Source organism: Musca vetustissima, unplaced genomic scaffold (genome assembly GCF_032173495.1).
Source record: "Musca vetustissima isolate MV318-11 ecotype Yass unplaced genomic scaffold, APGP_CSIRO_Mvet_v1 utg38519, whole genome shotgun sequence".
Classification (NCBI taxonomy): domain Eukaryota; kingdom Metazoa; phylum Arthropoda; class Insecta; order Diptera; family Muscidae; genus Musca; species Musca vetustissima.
In genome coordinates, this window is record NW_026882736.1 from 20,367 (window position 1) to 35,450 (window position 15,084).

General features: G+C 34.6%; 1 protein-coding gene across 1 annotated transcript; it reads left to right on the forward strand.

The window, feature by feature from the left end:
- The first annotated feature begins 296 nt into the window (after window positions 1-296).
- Window positions 297-1,676, forward strand: LOC133329409 (basic helix-loop-helix neural transcription factor TAP-like). The gene is made up of 2 exons (XM_061537882.1): window positions 297-1,431; window positions 1,549-1,676. Exons 1-2 carry the CDS (start codon window positions 297-299, stop codon window positions 1,674-1,676), a joined length of 1,263 nt encoding a protein of 420 aa, XP_061393866.1.
- The last annotated feature ends 13,408 nt before the right edge of the window (window positions 1,677-15,084 follow it).

The window sequence follows — 15,084 nt, forward strand, 5'->3', positions numbered from 1 at the left end:
CAATATTTTGGGGGTTGGTCAAGTGATTTACGCAAGGCAAGGTCGCTATAAAATCTAACGACAGCGAGTAATCTACGTTTAGTTGGTACAAACGAGTGTTACGGGCAACAACAGCAAGAACAAGCTGAATAACAACATCACACACGAAAAAATGTCACAACAACAACAAAAACGGGAGTAACAGAATTGGAATATAAACAGAAAATAAATATCAAAAAATCGTAAAAGGAAGAAAAAAAACGAAAAAACCGTTATACGACTTAAGAAAGTGAAAGAAAAAAGAAAATCTTAACAAAATGTCGTGTTATAGTGGTTACGAAGATCGTTCGTTCGATTTCGAAGAGGACGATAATTCCTCCTTTGACAGTGGTTATGAAAAAAGTTTCGAAACAGAGTTGAATTGTAAGCGGCGTAAACTTAATTTCGACAATGTAACGGATTATAATGGAACGGCGAATACAACATTGCCCTTGAATATATCCGGTAGTGGCTATATGCCAACAATGCCCATGAATTTCCCCATGGGCATGTCGGGCCTTTTCGATAGCAACAGTAATCACAGTACACGTAGCGGTAAAACTCTCGTCGAACACATCATCAGTAAAGCCCCTCCCGAGGATTTGGAATTTTCACCACAGCTCGGCGTGCAAACATCAACACCCACCAAACGGGCCAGCAGCGGTGAAAGCAGTGATGAGAAACCAACTGAACCACGGCCGAAACGTAAATATGCCGTCGGCCAGAATCGCATGACACGTTCGCGCAGTCCCAGCCAAATAATGCGCATAAAAAAGTTCCGTCGTGTCAAGGCCAATGATAGGGAACGGAATCGCATGCATATGCTGAACGATGCCCTGGAACGTTTACGGGTCACCTTGCCACAGCTGCCGGAAGAAACGAAATTGACAAAAATCGAAATTCTCCGTTTTGCCTATAATTATATTTTCTCGCTGGTGCAGGTGCTTGAGAGTGGTGGCACCCTCAATTTGGACTTGGAGAAATTGCAGAATTTCACTCTGAGTGGAGAGCGCATCAACAAGGAGCTATTTGATGCTCTCTTTGTGAATCCCCAGCCGGGTATTTGGGGTATGCTGGGTTCCGGTTTTATGGGTTATGGTCGTGTGCCCCAGCACCCCATGCATCAGCAAATGGGATTTAATGCGGGGCCACCGCCGCCAGGATATCCAACGGCAAATTATCACAATCCGCAACATGTACCGGCACAAGCACCACCACCACCATGTACAAATGAAGTTCCTCAGGCGGCACCTGGTTTTACATCTCACGAGTTCTTGAGCAGTATGCGTCACTATACCCAACAGCAGCATCAGGCGCATGCGCAAACGGATCATAAACCCGATCCCAATTTTTGCCAGCAAAAATATGATCTGTTCAAGGATACTTTTGAGGCAGCTGCTCAGTTGAATACGAATAAAGCAACACCCTCACCTCCAGCTACAGCATCCAACATTAATTGTACAGGATATGCGGGTTATGACACAGCCCACTCACAGCATATCAATGCAAGTCCAACAGCTGCAACATATCCCCCGCAATCAACGAATTTCCATCAAACGAGTAGTTATTTCAATCAGACGCCACCATGGAAAGATTTCAGCGAACAGGTAATAAATTCGGGACCACCTAAGGGTTATGCCGCATTTCCAACGGCATAGTTGGGTAAGTTGTAATAGCAAGGACAATGAAATACAACTCCCACAAGAAGACTTCAAATGGGGATAATTGTTAGCCCTTTAAACGAAATGATTTTGCAATTGTGAAGTTCGAAAAAAGAGCAGGTTTTATAAACCATCCGAAAAAATAGGCGTGATATATAGCATTTAAGATAGGTTAAGTACAAATGAGTTTGTAGATATTTTACGGATTGCTTCATATCGGAATTTTGAGGGGAATTTGAATCCAAATTAAAAAAATATTTTTTTTCGAAAATTTATAAAATTCGTGAATAGTTTCAAGTCCAAAAAGAAAACTATTTTTCAATAGAAAAATAATTCTTTTCTTGGAATTTTGAAGTTAAAGAATTTTATATTTTGTATTAAATTTATTTTTGTAATCTCAAATTCCTCTTAAAGAAAAACTAATTTTATGAGATTTTAACGTTTATTCTGATATCAAACAATTCGTTCAATTAATTTTTATTTAAAAATGGCTCGGTTGCATATATTCGGAAAAGAAAAGATTTTTTTAAATATATATGCAACCAATCTATTTTTCATTAGCAAGAATATTTAATTCAACTCTCTTTTTGATTTGAATATATATTTATATATCAAATCATTTACAGGAGTTGCTGTGAACATTTCCAAAAAATGATCTCTCTAATTTATAAACAATTTTAAATATAATATTTTAAATTAGTGACATCATTTTAAATCATAATTTTAAACAAAAAAATTTTGAAAATAATGTTTGCCCACTTCAAATTTAAACATTATTTTCAATACATTTTTTAAATTTTTTTTATAAACTTATATGGATCTCAATAATAGTTTCTCTGTTTTATTTACACCAAACAAAACAAGGTTGTTCACTTACAGACCAAAAAGTACCTTAAATATATTTTTTGTGAATTATTATTAAGTCTATATATTTACTATATATTTATATAAAAATCTACTAAGAAACTGATATATTTTTATTTTATAAAATATTTTTATAGTTATTTAAGATAATATGAAAAAAAGTAAAACAATGTTGATACAATACGAATTTTTGTTACAGAATCAATCAGGTAAACTAAAAGCTAGTCATGTTTGTTCAAAGAATTGTATATTTATTGTATTTAAATAGATTATTTTTTTTTAAATTGTATTCGCCTAGTTCTAAGACCACTATTGTAAATTGTATTGAAGTGATTTTGATGGAAATAAAGATGAAACTACAACACAACATTTTGAAATATTTATTTTTTTTAATGAAAATTTAGAGCATTAATATTGATACTAATCCACGAATTTTTGATGTTTCTGATGAAAAAACTGAATTGTTGATTTATTGTACAGTTTATATATCCTTAATGATTAAATTATATATCATTAAATATATAGAACCTTGATTTCAATGACATTATCAAAAACGGGCTATATCGGTCACGGAAAGATTTAAACATCATCTGGGACGAACCCTATTGAAATTGGGAAAAATCGATTCAGATTTACATATAGATCCCATATATATTTTCGTTCGATTTAAGGTAAATGGTGTACCACAGTCCCTATATATATCATTCGATTTGTACGAAATTTGGCATAGAGTACTGAATTAGGTCCAGAATGATGTGTGCCAAGTTTCGAGAAAATCGGTTCAGATTTAGATATAGCTCCCATATATAGGTTCGTCCGATTTAAGGTAAATGGTGCACCAGAGACCCTATATATCTTTCGATCTGGCATAGAGTACTAAATTGGGTCCAGAATAATGTGTGCCAAGTTTCGAGAAAATCGGTACAGATTTATATATTTTTCGCCCGATCTGAGGCAAAGTGCCTATATATCTTTCGATTTGCATGAAATTTGGCATAGGGTACTGAATTAGGTTCATTCGTGTGTCAAGTTTTCTTGAAATTGATTTACATATACCTTCTATATATATTTTCGTCACATTTTAAGTAAATGGTACACTAAAGGTCCATACTTAGGCCGATTGACAAAACGTACAGAAATTTAATTGCTAGATATTAAAAATTAATACTTACTCTAAAAAGTGCACCAATAATCATAATATTTTGTAGGAAGATACCAAATTTACATCCAATTAAAAACCAGTAAGTAAAGAAGTAAAGTCGGACTGGGCCGACTATATGATACCCTTCACCACTTTGGGCATATTCTACATATGTATCCTAACAGACGCCGCGTTTTTGTTATACATCTATATCTGAACCTATTTCAGGGAGACTTGCCAGAGACTAATTTATATTACTTCAGTACGTTGTGTCATTCGGCCTAGCTATGGATCTTTTCACGAAGCTTAGCAACATCATTCTAGACTTAATTCAGTACGCTATGCCAAATTTCGTGCAAATCGAAAGATATGTAGAGACTTTGGAACACAATTTACCTAAAATGGGACGAATATATAAATGGGAGCTATATCTAAATCTGAACCGATTTTCACGAAACTTTGCACACATCATTTTAGACTTAAATCAGTACGCTATGCCAAATTTTGTGCAAATCGAAAAACTTTGGTACACCATTTACCTTAAATTGGATGAAAATACATATGGGAGCTATATCTAAATCTGAACCGATTTTTTTTGAATTACAATAGGGTTCGTCCTTGGGCCAAATAAGTGACCTGTGCCAAATTTCATCGGATCATGAATTCGACCTGTACTTTGTTTACAATTTAACATGGACGGACAGAAGGACGGACGGATATGCATAAATCGACTTATAAAGTGATTCTATGCATATTCCCAAAAAGAACCATGGGTCTATCTCGATTATTTTTGCCTGTTACAAACATATGCACAAAGACATAATACCTTGTACCACAGTGTGGTGAAGGGTATAATTAAACAAAATTGAGGAAAGTATGCAAATAATACCCCTCACCCCATTGAGTCTCAATCAGCCGATTTAAAAAAAAACCGATAAACGTCATTCCACTACGGTTACGGTTTAAAAAATTTCATCAGAATCGAAGAAACGTTGGAAACGTCAGATCGGTCGGTAATATATACGTTTTTCATTTCCGACCCTATATATTCTGATCAACATAAAATTCTATGACGATTTTGCCATGTCTGTCTGTCCCTCTGTTGTAATCACTCAAGCCTCTAAAAGAATTGAGATAAATCGCCAAAATTTTACACAGAGTCGTCTTTTGTCTGTTGGCAGCAGTGTTGCCAATTTAGCACTTTTAGTGCTAGATTTAGCACTTTTTAAACTCGTTTAGCACCAAAAAAAAAAGATCTAGCACCTAGCATCTTTTTTAGCATTTTTTATTTTTTCTTGATATTTTCAAAATTTTCCGTCTATTTGGCTTTATACCAAAAAATTGAGTTTTTCGATTCTACATAGAATTTTTGTTATGTTTCACGCTATGAGCTTTATGTTTAATGTTAAAGAAGTGTCAGTATATCTGTAAACAAGTAAAAAAACCCGACCCCGCCGAACTTGTTATAAACACCATGTTAAACACCACCCTGTACGCGCAATGTTATATTGAAATCAATTCAATTCTATTAAAAACGTCCCCTACCGCTCTCTGGAGGCTACCCCGAAACAGCCCAATATTGATAATTCTTGGTATCTCCTGATTTAGATTAGAGTTTACTTGCGGCAATTCTTATCGTTCTCTTTTGAACTTGCTTCATGCGTCTATACAAGGCAATTCGGTTTCTCTCCTACAAACAAAGGCTTGTCGCAAGTAAACTCGCCTAATCTAAATTGGGACTATGGAGACTTCCTGTCTAATGAGAATCCCAAAAATCAAATTGAAACCACTTGGTTGAATAATGTGCCTAAAGTCACCAAACCACCGAATAATTGAGGTACCGCTTTCCGTTTCAGAAAATTTTGAGTCGATTTACGCATGTCCGTCTGTCTGGATGGCTGGTGCGCACGATAACTCTCGAAGGGAATAATCGAATTCACCTAAACTTTGCATTTAATATTTCTTTCAAACATAGTTTAAGTTCGAATATGGTGAATATCGGTCCACTCCTTAATTTCATAATAACATGCAAACGGACCATCCGATTTTAAAGAAAACTTTGTACAACCTATTAGATTAAGTATGAAGATGGAACCCATTGGTCCACTCCTTCTTGTACCTCCCCCACAGAGGGTCAAAATTGTCAATATTTTTAAATCTAATATCAGGCTAATGGAATGTCCGATCTGAAACAAACTTTGTACAACCTATTACCCCTACTAAGCCTAGATCAAGTTTAAAAATGGTACCCATTGGAATACTCCTCCTGGTACCTCACCCACAAAATGGTCAAATTGTGCTAAAAATTAATTTTGTAATAACACGCAACCGGACTATCCTATTTTAACGAAACTTCGTATAACTTATTATCTTCATGAAGCCTAGTTCAAGTAAGAAGATGGGACCCATTGGTCCACTCCTTCTGGTACCTGCCCCACGAATGGTCCAAGTTTTTAACATTTATAAATGCAATATCAGGCGAAATATTATTGCATTGGTATATTATCTCTACCAACCCTATATGAATTCCGAAGATTGAACCCAGTAGTTTGTACAATTTTATCAACATTAAATCTGAAACCTCTTTGATAAAAGCATATTTCTTATATAAAGCTTATAATAAAATCTGTGTGTAATTCCGAAGACCTCCACAAACCATAGGCTGGGGGTATATATTTGTCGGCAACATCGACTGACACTTTTTTACTTGTTTCCAATGAAAATCCAATATATGAAATCATAGCTAATTCGGTTGGGGCTACCCTAAAAAGGACACATATATCCAATTTTCAATACCACCCTAGGAATATTAGCATTGTTCAGAATTTCAAAGATCTGTCTTCAATATTGCGAGGAGCTATATATACATGGCTATATCGACATAGAAGTTTATTCTAATTACGAATAAATAGGATATCAGGTGAATATTTCCTGGTTTTGCAAGCAAATTTTAAGAAATGCAGATTTTTGATTAGCTATAAGCGAAATTCCTTCTATAAACTTTTTAGCACTTTTATTTGGCACTTTTTTAAATTTTTTAGCACTTTCTAGCATTTTTTTAAACAAAATCTAGCATTTTTTAGTGACAAAGTTTTCGCAACACTGGTTGGCAGGTTAAGTTCGATGTTGGGCTATATCGGTTCACGTTTAGGCAAAGCTTCCATATAAGGTTCGGCCCGGCCGAACTTTACGCTTTTTTAACTTGTTATATCTAAATCCGAACATATTTAAAAAATCGGTGCAAAATGTATACTGATGCTATATCTAAATTTTAAGCGAATGATCTTAATAGGCGTCATTCTAAGTCTATATCATTTAGCTAAAATGCAAAAAGGCGTAACTAACAAAAAATTAAAAATTGAAATTGACTTTGGCAACACATGAAGTATTGACATTCACAATATTCATTCAAACAGTAAATTTTCAATTTTTTGCTGTCAATTTTCAATATGCTGTGTAAACTTTGTTTTAATCGGATAAACTTCGGATCTATCTATCTAACTGAATAAAATGTCAAACTCGACACATCGGCAAAATAAATGAGCTTTTTTAATTGTATCGCTTTCGGATCGTAAATGCGACATGTACTTTGTATGCAATTTTACATTCACAGACAGGCGGACAAACAATCGTGCATTACATAATATTATTTTAATTTTCCTCAAATAAATGTGATTTTGTCCTGCAAAAGGTACATGTCAAGTCGTAGCTTTTCTTATACAAATGATCAAAAACTTTCTTCACTTGGTTGGTGACCTAGTTTATTTTGTATATATTTTATTTTAAGCATTTCGTATGTCAGTTTTCCCTTTCTATTCAATCTGACTACTACAGACTATCAGAGACAATCCATTAGTATATTCTATTTTTTGATTCTATACAACAGATAAAATATATAACAAACAAGTTTACATTTCATACAGATCTACATCTTTCAAATTACCAAAATCATTCGCAAAACCCAAAGTACCTTTTTTCCTTGTGACCAACATAACTACCCTTAGTGGAATTTTTGTGATATGACTACTTAAACAACATTTCGATGGCAATTCAAATCAATATCCTTGTGATAATCTGTGAAATTCATCAACAAAACAAAATACAAAGCAAAACAGTAACAACAGAAATAATCCACAACAAAGGTAGAACGGAAAAATGTAACCAACAAGTTACCGGAAAACCCTTGAAAACAACAACAAAACAGAGAAACTTATCCACTGAACGGTAATGAAATCTCTTCAATTCCCAGATGATGTATAAAAATCATGTAATAAAGTGCGGGGATAACAATTTGTAACATTTCATCTGATATTTTGTTGTCATGTTGTTTTTGTTAGTTTAGTGATTTTTATTTTTTCTTATCATAACCTACAAATCGGAAAATTATTTTTTGTTGGTTTTTGTTATTGTTGTTGTTTGTTAGAAGTGCATTAGGTTTTGTTTGCTGGCAATGAAATGGAAAATTCATATTTCTTTGCCTACTTGCAAACATGTGCGGAATACAATTTGTTAGGAGGAATGCCAACTGTGGCTGAATCAATGGGGAATGTAGTATTATCATCTATAAGTATTAAATATGTTGATAGCAATCTACCCTCTGAAGTTTTTTTGTACCTTTGAAGTATTAGTTGCACACATATTTATACCAGGAATGATAAACACATATTTTGAGATGCCCTACAATAGGAATTATTCTCTTCTGGGTTGATTTAAAAAATCCACGATTTTTATGCTCGAGCTATACAAATAGTTCTTTTAAAAAAATGTTTTTTTCAAAGGCTGCAAAAGGCGTGGTGTTTTAAAATTATATATTTTTTTCAAAGACCACATTAGGCGTGGATGGGTTTAAAAAATATTTTTTCTGCATACAAGGCGTGGTTTAAAAAAATATATGTATATATATTTTTTTGAAAATCCTACGATTTTTATTTGCCCTATAGTATACTTGGAACTGTTCTGTGGATGGTGTACCTTGTACATGTCTCTAAAGGTTTTCTTGACATGATTTATGGGTAGAGAAATTTATGTACAGCAAAGGATCATTCTGTAAGTTTAATGACTTGATTGAAGACTTCTACGAGCTCATCTTTAGAAGGTAAAGAGCATTTTCAAAGACCGTTCTGAAGGTAAAATTTTTTATGAGGTCTTCAAAAGATAGAAGAACTATATGAAGAATTCTTTGTAGAAAATGTCATATAGGGTCTGAGATGGCAATCCTACATGTCTTCTAGAAATAAAATACCTATATGAGGTTTTCTATGGATATAAGATAGGAACTAGGCCTTCTATAGTTGGGAGGCCTGTATAAGGTTATTTAGAGGTGTGAGACCTGTATATGGTTTTCTATAGAAGAAATAGTTTTATGAGATATTCTATAGAAGGAAAATCTGTATGAGGTCTTATATAGAGGGAATCTCTGTAGAAGGCATCCCATATTTATTATACCTGTTGAAGCAGTAGAATAATATTCTATGGTATTTTTATCTACTTTAAAAAATACTAATTTTTAGGGGCAGTAATTTTCTGCTGATAGCATCATTGGTAGCGTTTTAGTTTTTAATTATACCCTACACAACTATGTTGTCAGGTTATTATAGCTTTGTGTAGCCCCAATAGTTTGTAACGCCGCGAAATATTGGTCCTAGACCCACCTTTAAGTATACCGATCGTCATATCTTGACTGGCTGAATCGATCTAGACATGGTGTCCGTCCGTCCGTCTGTCCATTATAATTTGTAAACACGTTACAGGCCACAGTTATTGACCAATCTTCGCGAAATTTGGCATGTAGGATGGGTTCTGGCCAATGAAGACCCCTATTGTTTTTGGTAAAGATCGGGTTATATTTAGGGTATGAAATGGACCATATACTTAATTTTTGTGGGTATTTCTGGTCGCTCCAGAGGCCGCAATTATGGCCCGAACGTCGCGAAATTTTACATGGACAAAGGAATCGGGCTAAAAAATAAACGTGCCTGTTTTGATAAAGATTGGTCAATATTTAGCGGATCAAATAGACCCTGACTTTTGTGTGAAAAATTACAAAATGTGTATTCTATGGCGTATATATTTGCCCCTGACGTACATAGACCCGAGAAGTTGACAGTATATCCAAGAGGAGTGGCTGAGCTTTAAATTGATACCAATTATGTTGTCGCATGTACTCAGATGTGGGCGTAGCACTTAAATATCATTTAGTAACCCATTACTACACTAGAGGGCGGAAATATACGCTGATCGCTTTGAAATGCTCCATGAGTTTCCAGTTATGGTCAAGGCCATTGCCTTGACCGACAACTTAATTTTTTGTTTTTCGAGTCGATATATAGGCCACAATTATAAGACGAACATCACAACACAACCCACGGGGAATGGAATATGGACATGTACCGAATATTAGAACTATTCGGAAAATATGTCTGTGTAAGGAAAAGCTGTTGATCTCTAATCGGGCAAGAGGGTGCAAATATTTACGAAATATTGCCCATGCTCGGAATAAATATCCGCAGAAAGTTAGAGTCCCGTGGTAGTTATGCTCCGCTCACTGGTTTTTTCTATGGCCTTGCAAGCGAGGTATTAATAGCAGTAGTTCTTCCCTTGTGATGTGTCATAAGTGTATTTTTTCGTAATTAGATATTATTTACTTTTTATGCTCGGAATAAATATCCGCAGAAAGTTAGAGTCCCGTGGTAGTTGTGTAGGGTACCGTATGGTCGGCCCCGTCCGACTATACTGCTCCGCTCACTGGTTTTTTCTATGGCCTTGCAAGCGAGGTATTAATAGCAGTAGTTCTTCCCTTGTGATGTGTCATAAGTGTATTTTTTCGTAATTAGATATTATTTACTTTTTAGTTCTAATATGAAACCTATAGATAAGAGGCTTGTATTAGGTACTTATAAATAGCAATCCCATGTGACCTGACCTGTAGTCCTGAGATCTTCAGTAAAAGGACCGACAAACTGGACGAGGTCTTCTATGGAAAATCTGTATAGACGACTTCTGTAGGTGGGTGAAGGTGGAAGGCTTGTATGAAGTCTTCAATAGTCCGACTTGAACGACTTCTATAGACGAAATTTCGTAGGAGACCTAAAAAAGTATATTTCTAGAAGACGACTTCGTAGTTACTTTCCCAGTCGACTGAAATCGATTTCTATAGGAATATTCTATTAAAAGTTCCTTTTGTGACTTTCAACCCCCATTCTTGTATATTTGTGACTCTGCAAGCCGCTTTGCAGCAACCAACAAAACAATGTCTACAACAAAACATTTAGTATTCATAGTTTGCTTGCAGCTCAGCCACTCATCGATGCTGCCAAGCTGAAATAAAATATGTAATGCCTTTGGTATCGAACCTCTGTTGTTTGTTTTTTTTTTCATCTAAAGGATATGACATCCTGCTGGGTATTTAGGATTTTCTCTTGTGTCCTGACTGACACACATACAAAGAAGTGATGGCAAAGATAAATCTTAACACCTCCAACAATGTGAATACAACGACACATAAATGACATTCTACGGATTAAGCCATTGGGTGCCAGCGATGCATTCCGGGAGGTTGGTTGGATGGTCTTTAGCAAGGTGGTTTGAAGTTAGTTGTTGTTGCTGGTGGTGTTATTTGTCCTCAGTGAATTCATTTTGTCATTCGTAATATGGATTAAATTATTTTGGCTTAAGACGTACCAAACAAATGGTCTGTAGTAATACTGGAAATTCATTATGTGGACCCTTAAAAGTTTGTGTATTGGTGGCAGATATTGGTATGATAATCCGAAATTAAAGTTGATAGATAAGAAATCAGAATGGAAGTTCAGCAGGAAAGAAAACTATTTGTAAATTAATTATAAAATAAACAAAAAGAAATAACGATGAAACTACATATAAGATATAATAATAGTAATTGGTCGCCATATTTATATCTACCGGATAGAGTGGTCTCTAAACTAAATCCACTTCGAAAGGTAATTGTTTATAAATCATTATATGTTACTTAAGTTATATAATTCTTCCTGGTGAATTTGGCAAACAATTGCACAATAAAACAATGTCCCAGCTCATTCGTTTTGTCAAAACGAACACCTTTTTACATTAACGCCATCGTGAAATTGGCACCTTTATCACCAATTTATTTATTTCATTTTTAAATGCATCCTAAATCTATTCATACCATATAGCCAGTGAGATGAACAAAATCAGTCGAATACGAATAGAAGGTATACTCGTAAATTTCCAAAAATGTCCATTCCATTGTGGTGGCACACACGTTCGTTCATTCATTGTTTACGGCAGGTGACGTGAAATCGTAGTCCTTTGTTCTTTTCATTTCTCCTGGCACACAATTCGAAATGTCCTCCATCGAAATTCTTTACCGTCATTGTTACCGTAGTTCACCCTCTGTCAAGATTCGTGGACTTTTATTACCGTCGGTAAGGTAAATTGATATTCTTCAGGCTATGACATTTTTTTTTCGAAAAGATTTTAACGGTCGGGTGGTTGCTGATTTTTATTTGTCGTTCTGTTTTTGTTGCTGTTCCAGGACACGTGTGTTCACTTTTATTTGGTTTTTGTGTGTTTGATCTCTTGTTGAAGTGATTTATTTTTACTATGTTTGAATACGTTAGCGTTATGATATTTTGTAGAGAATTCGTTATTTATTTTTGAAATAAATTGCAGAATATAGCGCAAAACTATTCATAATTACTTAAGGCGACCCCCATTCACGATTTATAATTTTTACGTTGGAAATCTGTAATTTTTATATAGATGCTCTTTAAGGCTTAAAGGATAAGAAAATTGATTTGATTTATTTTGTAATTAAATAGAAGTCATTCTTTTCGGCGGTCATTTCCCATGACTGGAACATCTGAGTACATAAAAGAGTACTCGTCTGGCTCTGGTATGAACTATTGGCAGAGTATTAGGATTTTTAGAAACATTTCTTAAAACCTAAAATAACAAATTTGTCGATATAAAAAGACATTAAAGTTAAGGTCAAACAAGTGAAAATACGTTATCTTCGGCCGGGTCGAACTTTGGATACCTCCCAAATATAGGGAACATACCAAAAAGTGTATCTATACCGACATTTTTACAAACCGATTATGGTTCTAAATATTGGTTCTAGACCGCATGCTTGTTTTAAAAAATTGATTGATTTCATCCAAACTTTGCCTTATTACTTCTTCCAAAATTAGTTCAAGTTCGAACATGGTGTATATCGGTCAATTTCTTCTGGTACATCCCACACAGGAGCTAGGTTATAGTTCATATATATGAATATATAAATATAAATAGATTTTTTTATAAATTGTTGGTAGGAAGATTTGTTACCATATACGACTACAATATACCAAATTGCAGCGAATTCGGTTGGAAAACGCGCTCAAGAACCCCAAAATACCGAAAATTGGGGGTACCCTTTTATGGGCGCTATCCGAAAAAATGGACCTATATTTTTAATTTTTTGTGGAGAGATTTGCTACCCAATAAGAACTCACAATACTAAATTAGGGGGTACCCTTATATGGGGGCTACCAGAAAAAATGGACCTATATGTGGAGACATTTTGTACCCAATAAGAACCCAATGTACCAAATTTCAGCGTATTCGGTTGAAAAACGCGGTCAAGAACCCCAAAATACCGAAAATTGGGGGGTGCTGTTATATGGAAGCTATGCCTTAACGTTGACCGATATATTTTTGAACTCGACCTGCCTGCAGACAAAAGACAAACCTCACTATTAAAACCATTTTGAAAGTGAAGCGACGATGATGCACAAATTTTGGATCTGTTTTCTATAATCCATTCTTTGAGATTTACGAATTTTCAAAACTGATACCCTTCTAAGAATTGGTAAAAAATGCATTTGCTTAGTATATATTTACAAGTTTTAATATGTTGACACTTTGTGAGTGAGCGACAGATAAGATCCATATTCATAGTAGCTACGATATCCTGTTATACTTACTGGGACACATCGGCGCATGTTTTGGTAAGACCCCAAATATTTGGTATTTTGAGGATTCTGGGCACGTTTTCATGTTTCAGGTTCTTATTGGGTGTCAAATCTACGAATTTTGCGATCTAATTATATTCTAGGCGCTCTAAGAAGGTCGTTGAAGGTTCTCTCTAGGAAGTCTACTGCCAATAGAAGAACTTTATTACGGTTTTTGTTGATAGTAGGTTTCCGGTCGATAAAAGACATTTTCTATCAAAATAGGAAAAGTATTAGTGATTCAGGGAGTAAAAATAATATAATTCTATTAAACTTTTTCGATTCAAGTGGACCTCTAAAAGATATTTATTGATAAAAGCACATCTTGAAAGTCTTCTTGGAAGTTCTTCTAGGTTGTATTAGGAGTATTTTGTCTATAGAGGATGTATGTCTATATAGGGATTTTACGCGGATTTTTGTTGATAGAGGACCCCTAGTAGGACTCTTGTATCCTACGATGTTATCGCGATTATGGTTATAGCCGATTTTAATTTAATTTTTTTTCTCTAGGTTATATTTAGCAGCTCTGAAAGATACATTATAAATATTATATATTCTTTATGTTACGGCCAAAATCTGTGAGTCAGGATATAGGTATTGATATTTCTTAAAAAATTAAATAAGTGGAAGGATGCAGTAAAGTGGTCCATCCTATTCTACAAAGTAACTTTTAAAAACATCCGCGATATTTAAATTATTATTTCTCTATTTTTAAAATCACCTCTCCGCTTTAATCCGTTTGGTAAATTTAGTGACTTCATTATGTTAACCACATTTGTAAACAATTCACGTTTTAAAGTTTTGTTTTCAAAACACCAAAAACAAAAAACAGAAACATGAAAATATTTGTACTGTATGACATAAATCCTTCTAAATATTGGCTAAAGCGATTTTAACAGATTAAAAATCATCTAATTTTGAATGCCGATTTGGTGATTCGTTCATTTTTAAAATAGAACAAAATCCGTACACGTAAACACTGCATACACACTTACATAATAACATTGTGACATCAAAGGGGTTTAAAAACTAAATATTCAATGTGTTTCTGTTTCGTATTTTTAAATACTCTCTACCAGCCTTGTTACAAAAATAGCGAATTGTCAAAGTCACCGAAAGTAAAAAACAAACACTGGCGAAGGGGAAGAAGTAAATTCCCAACTGTTTGTTTATCCCGTGTTTATTTGGTTGAAAGGATACTAGGCACATACTCCCGTAGCACATGAGTGCAGATTATGGATTGCAGGATGTGAAGAACTAAAAAAGGAACGGAACAGTAACAAATGAATAAAAAATCGGTAACAATGCTTTTAGTTTTCCCTTTCCATTTACCGTTTGATGTGCTGGGATAGATGAAAATCCACCATCAAGAATGTGTATGTGCGTATGTTTGTGCGGAAGGGAAAAA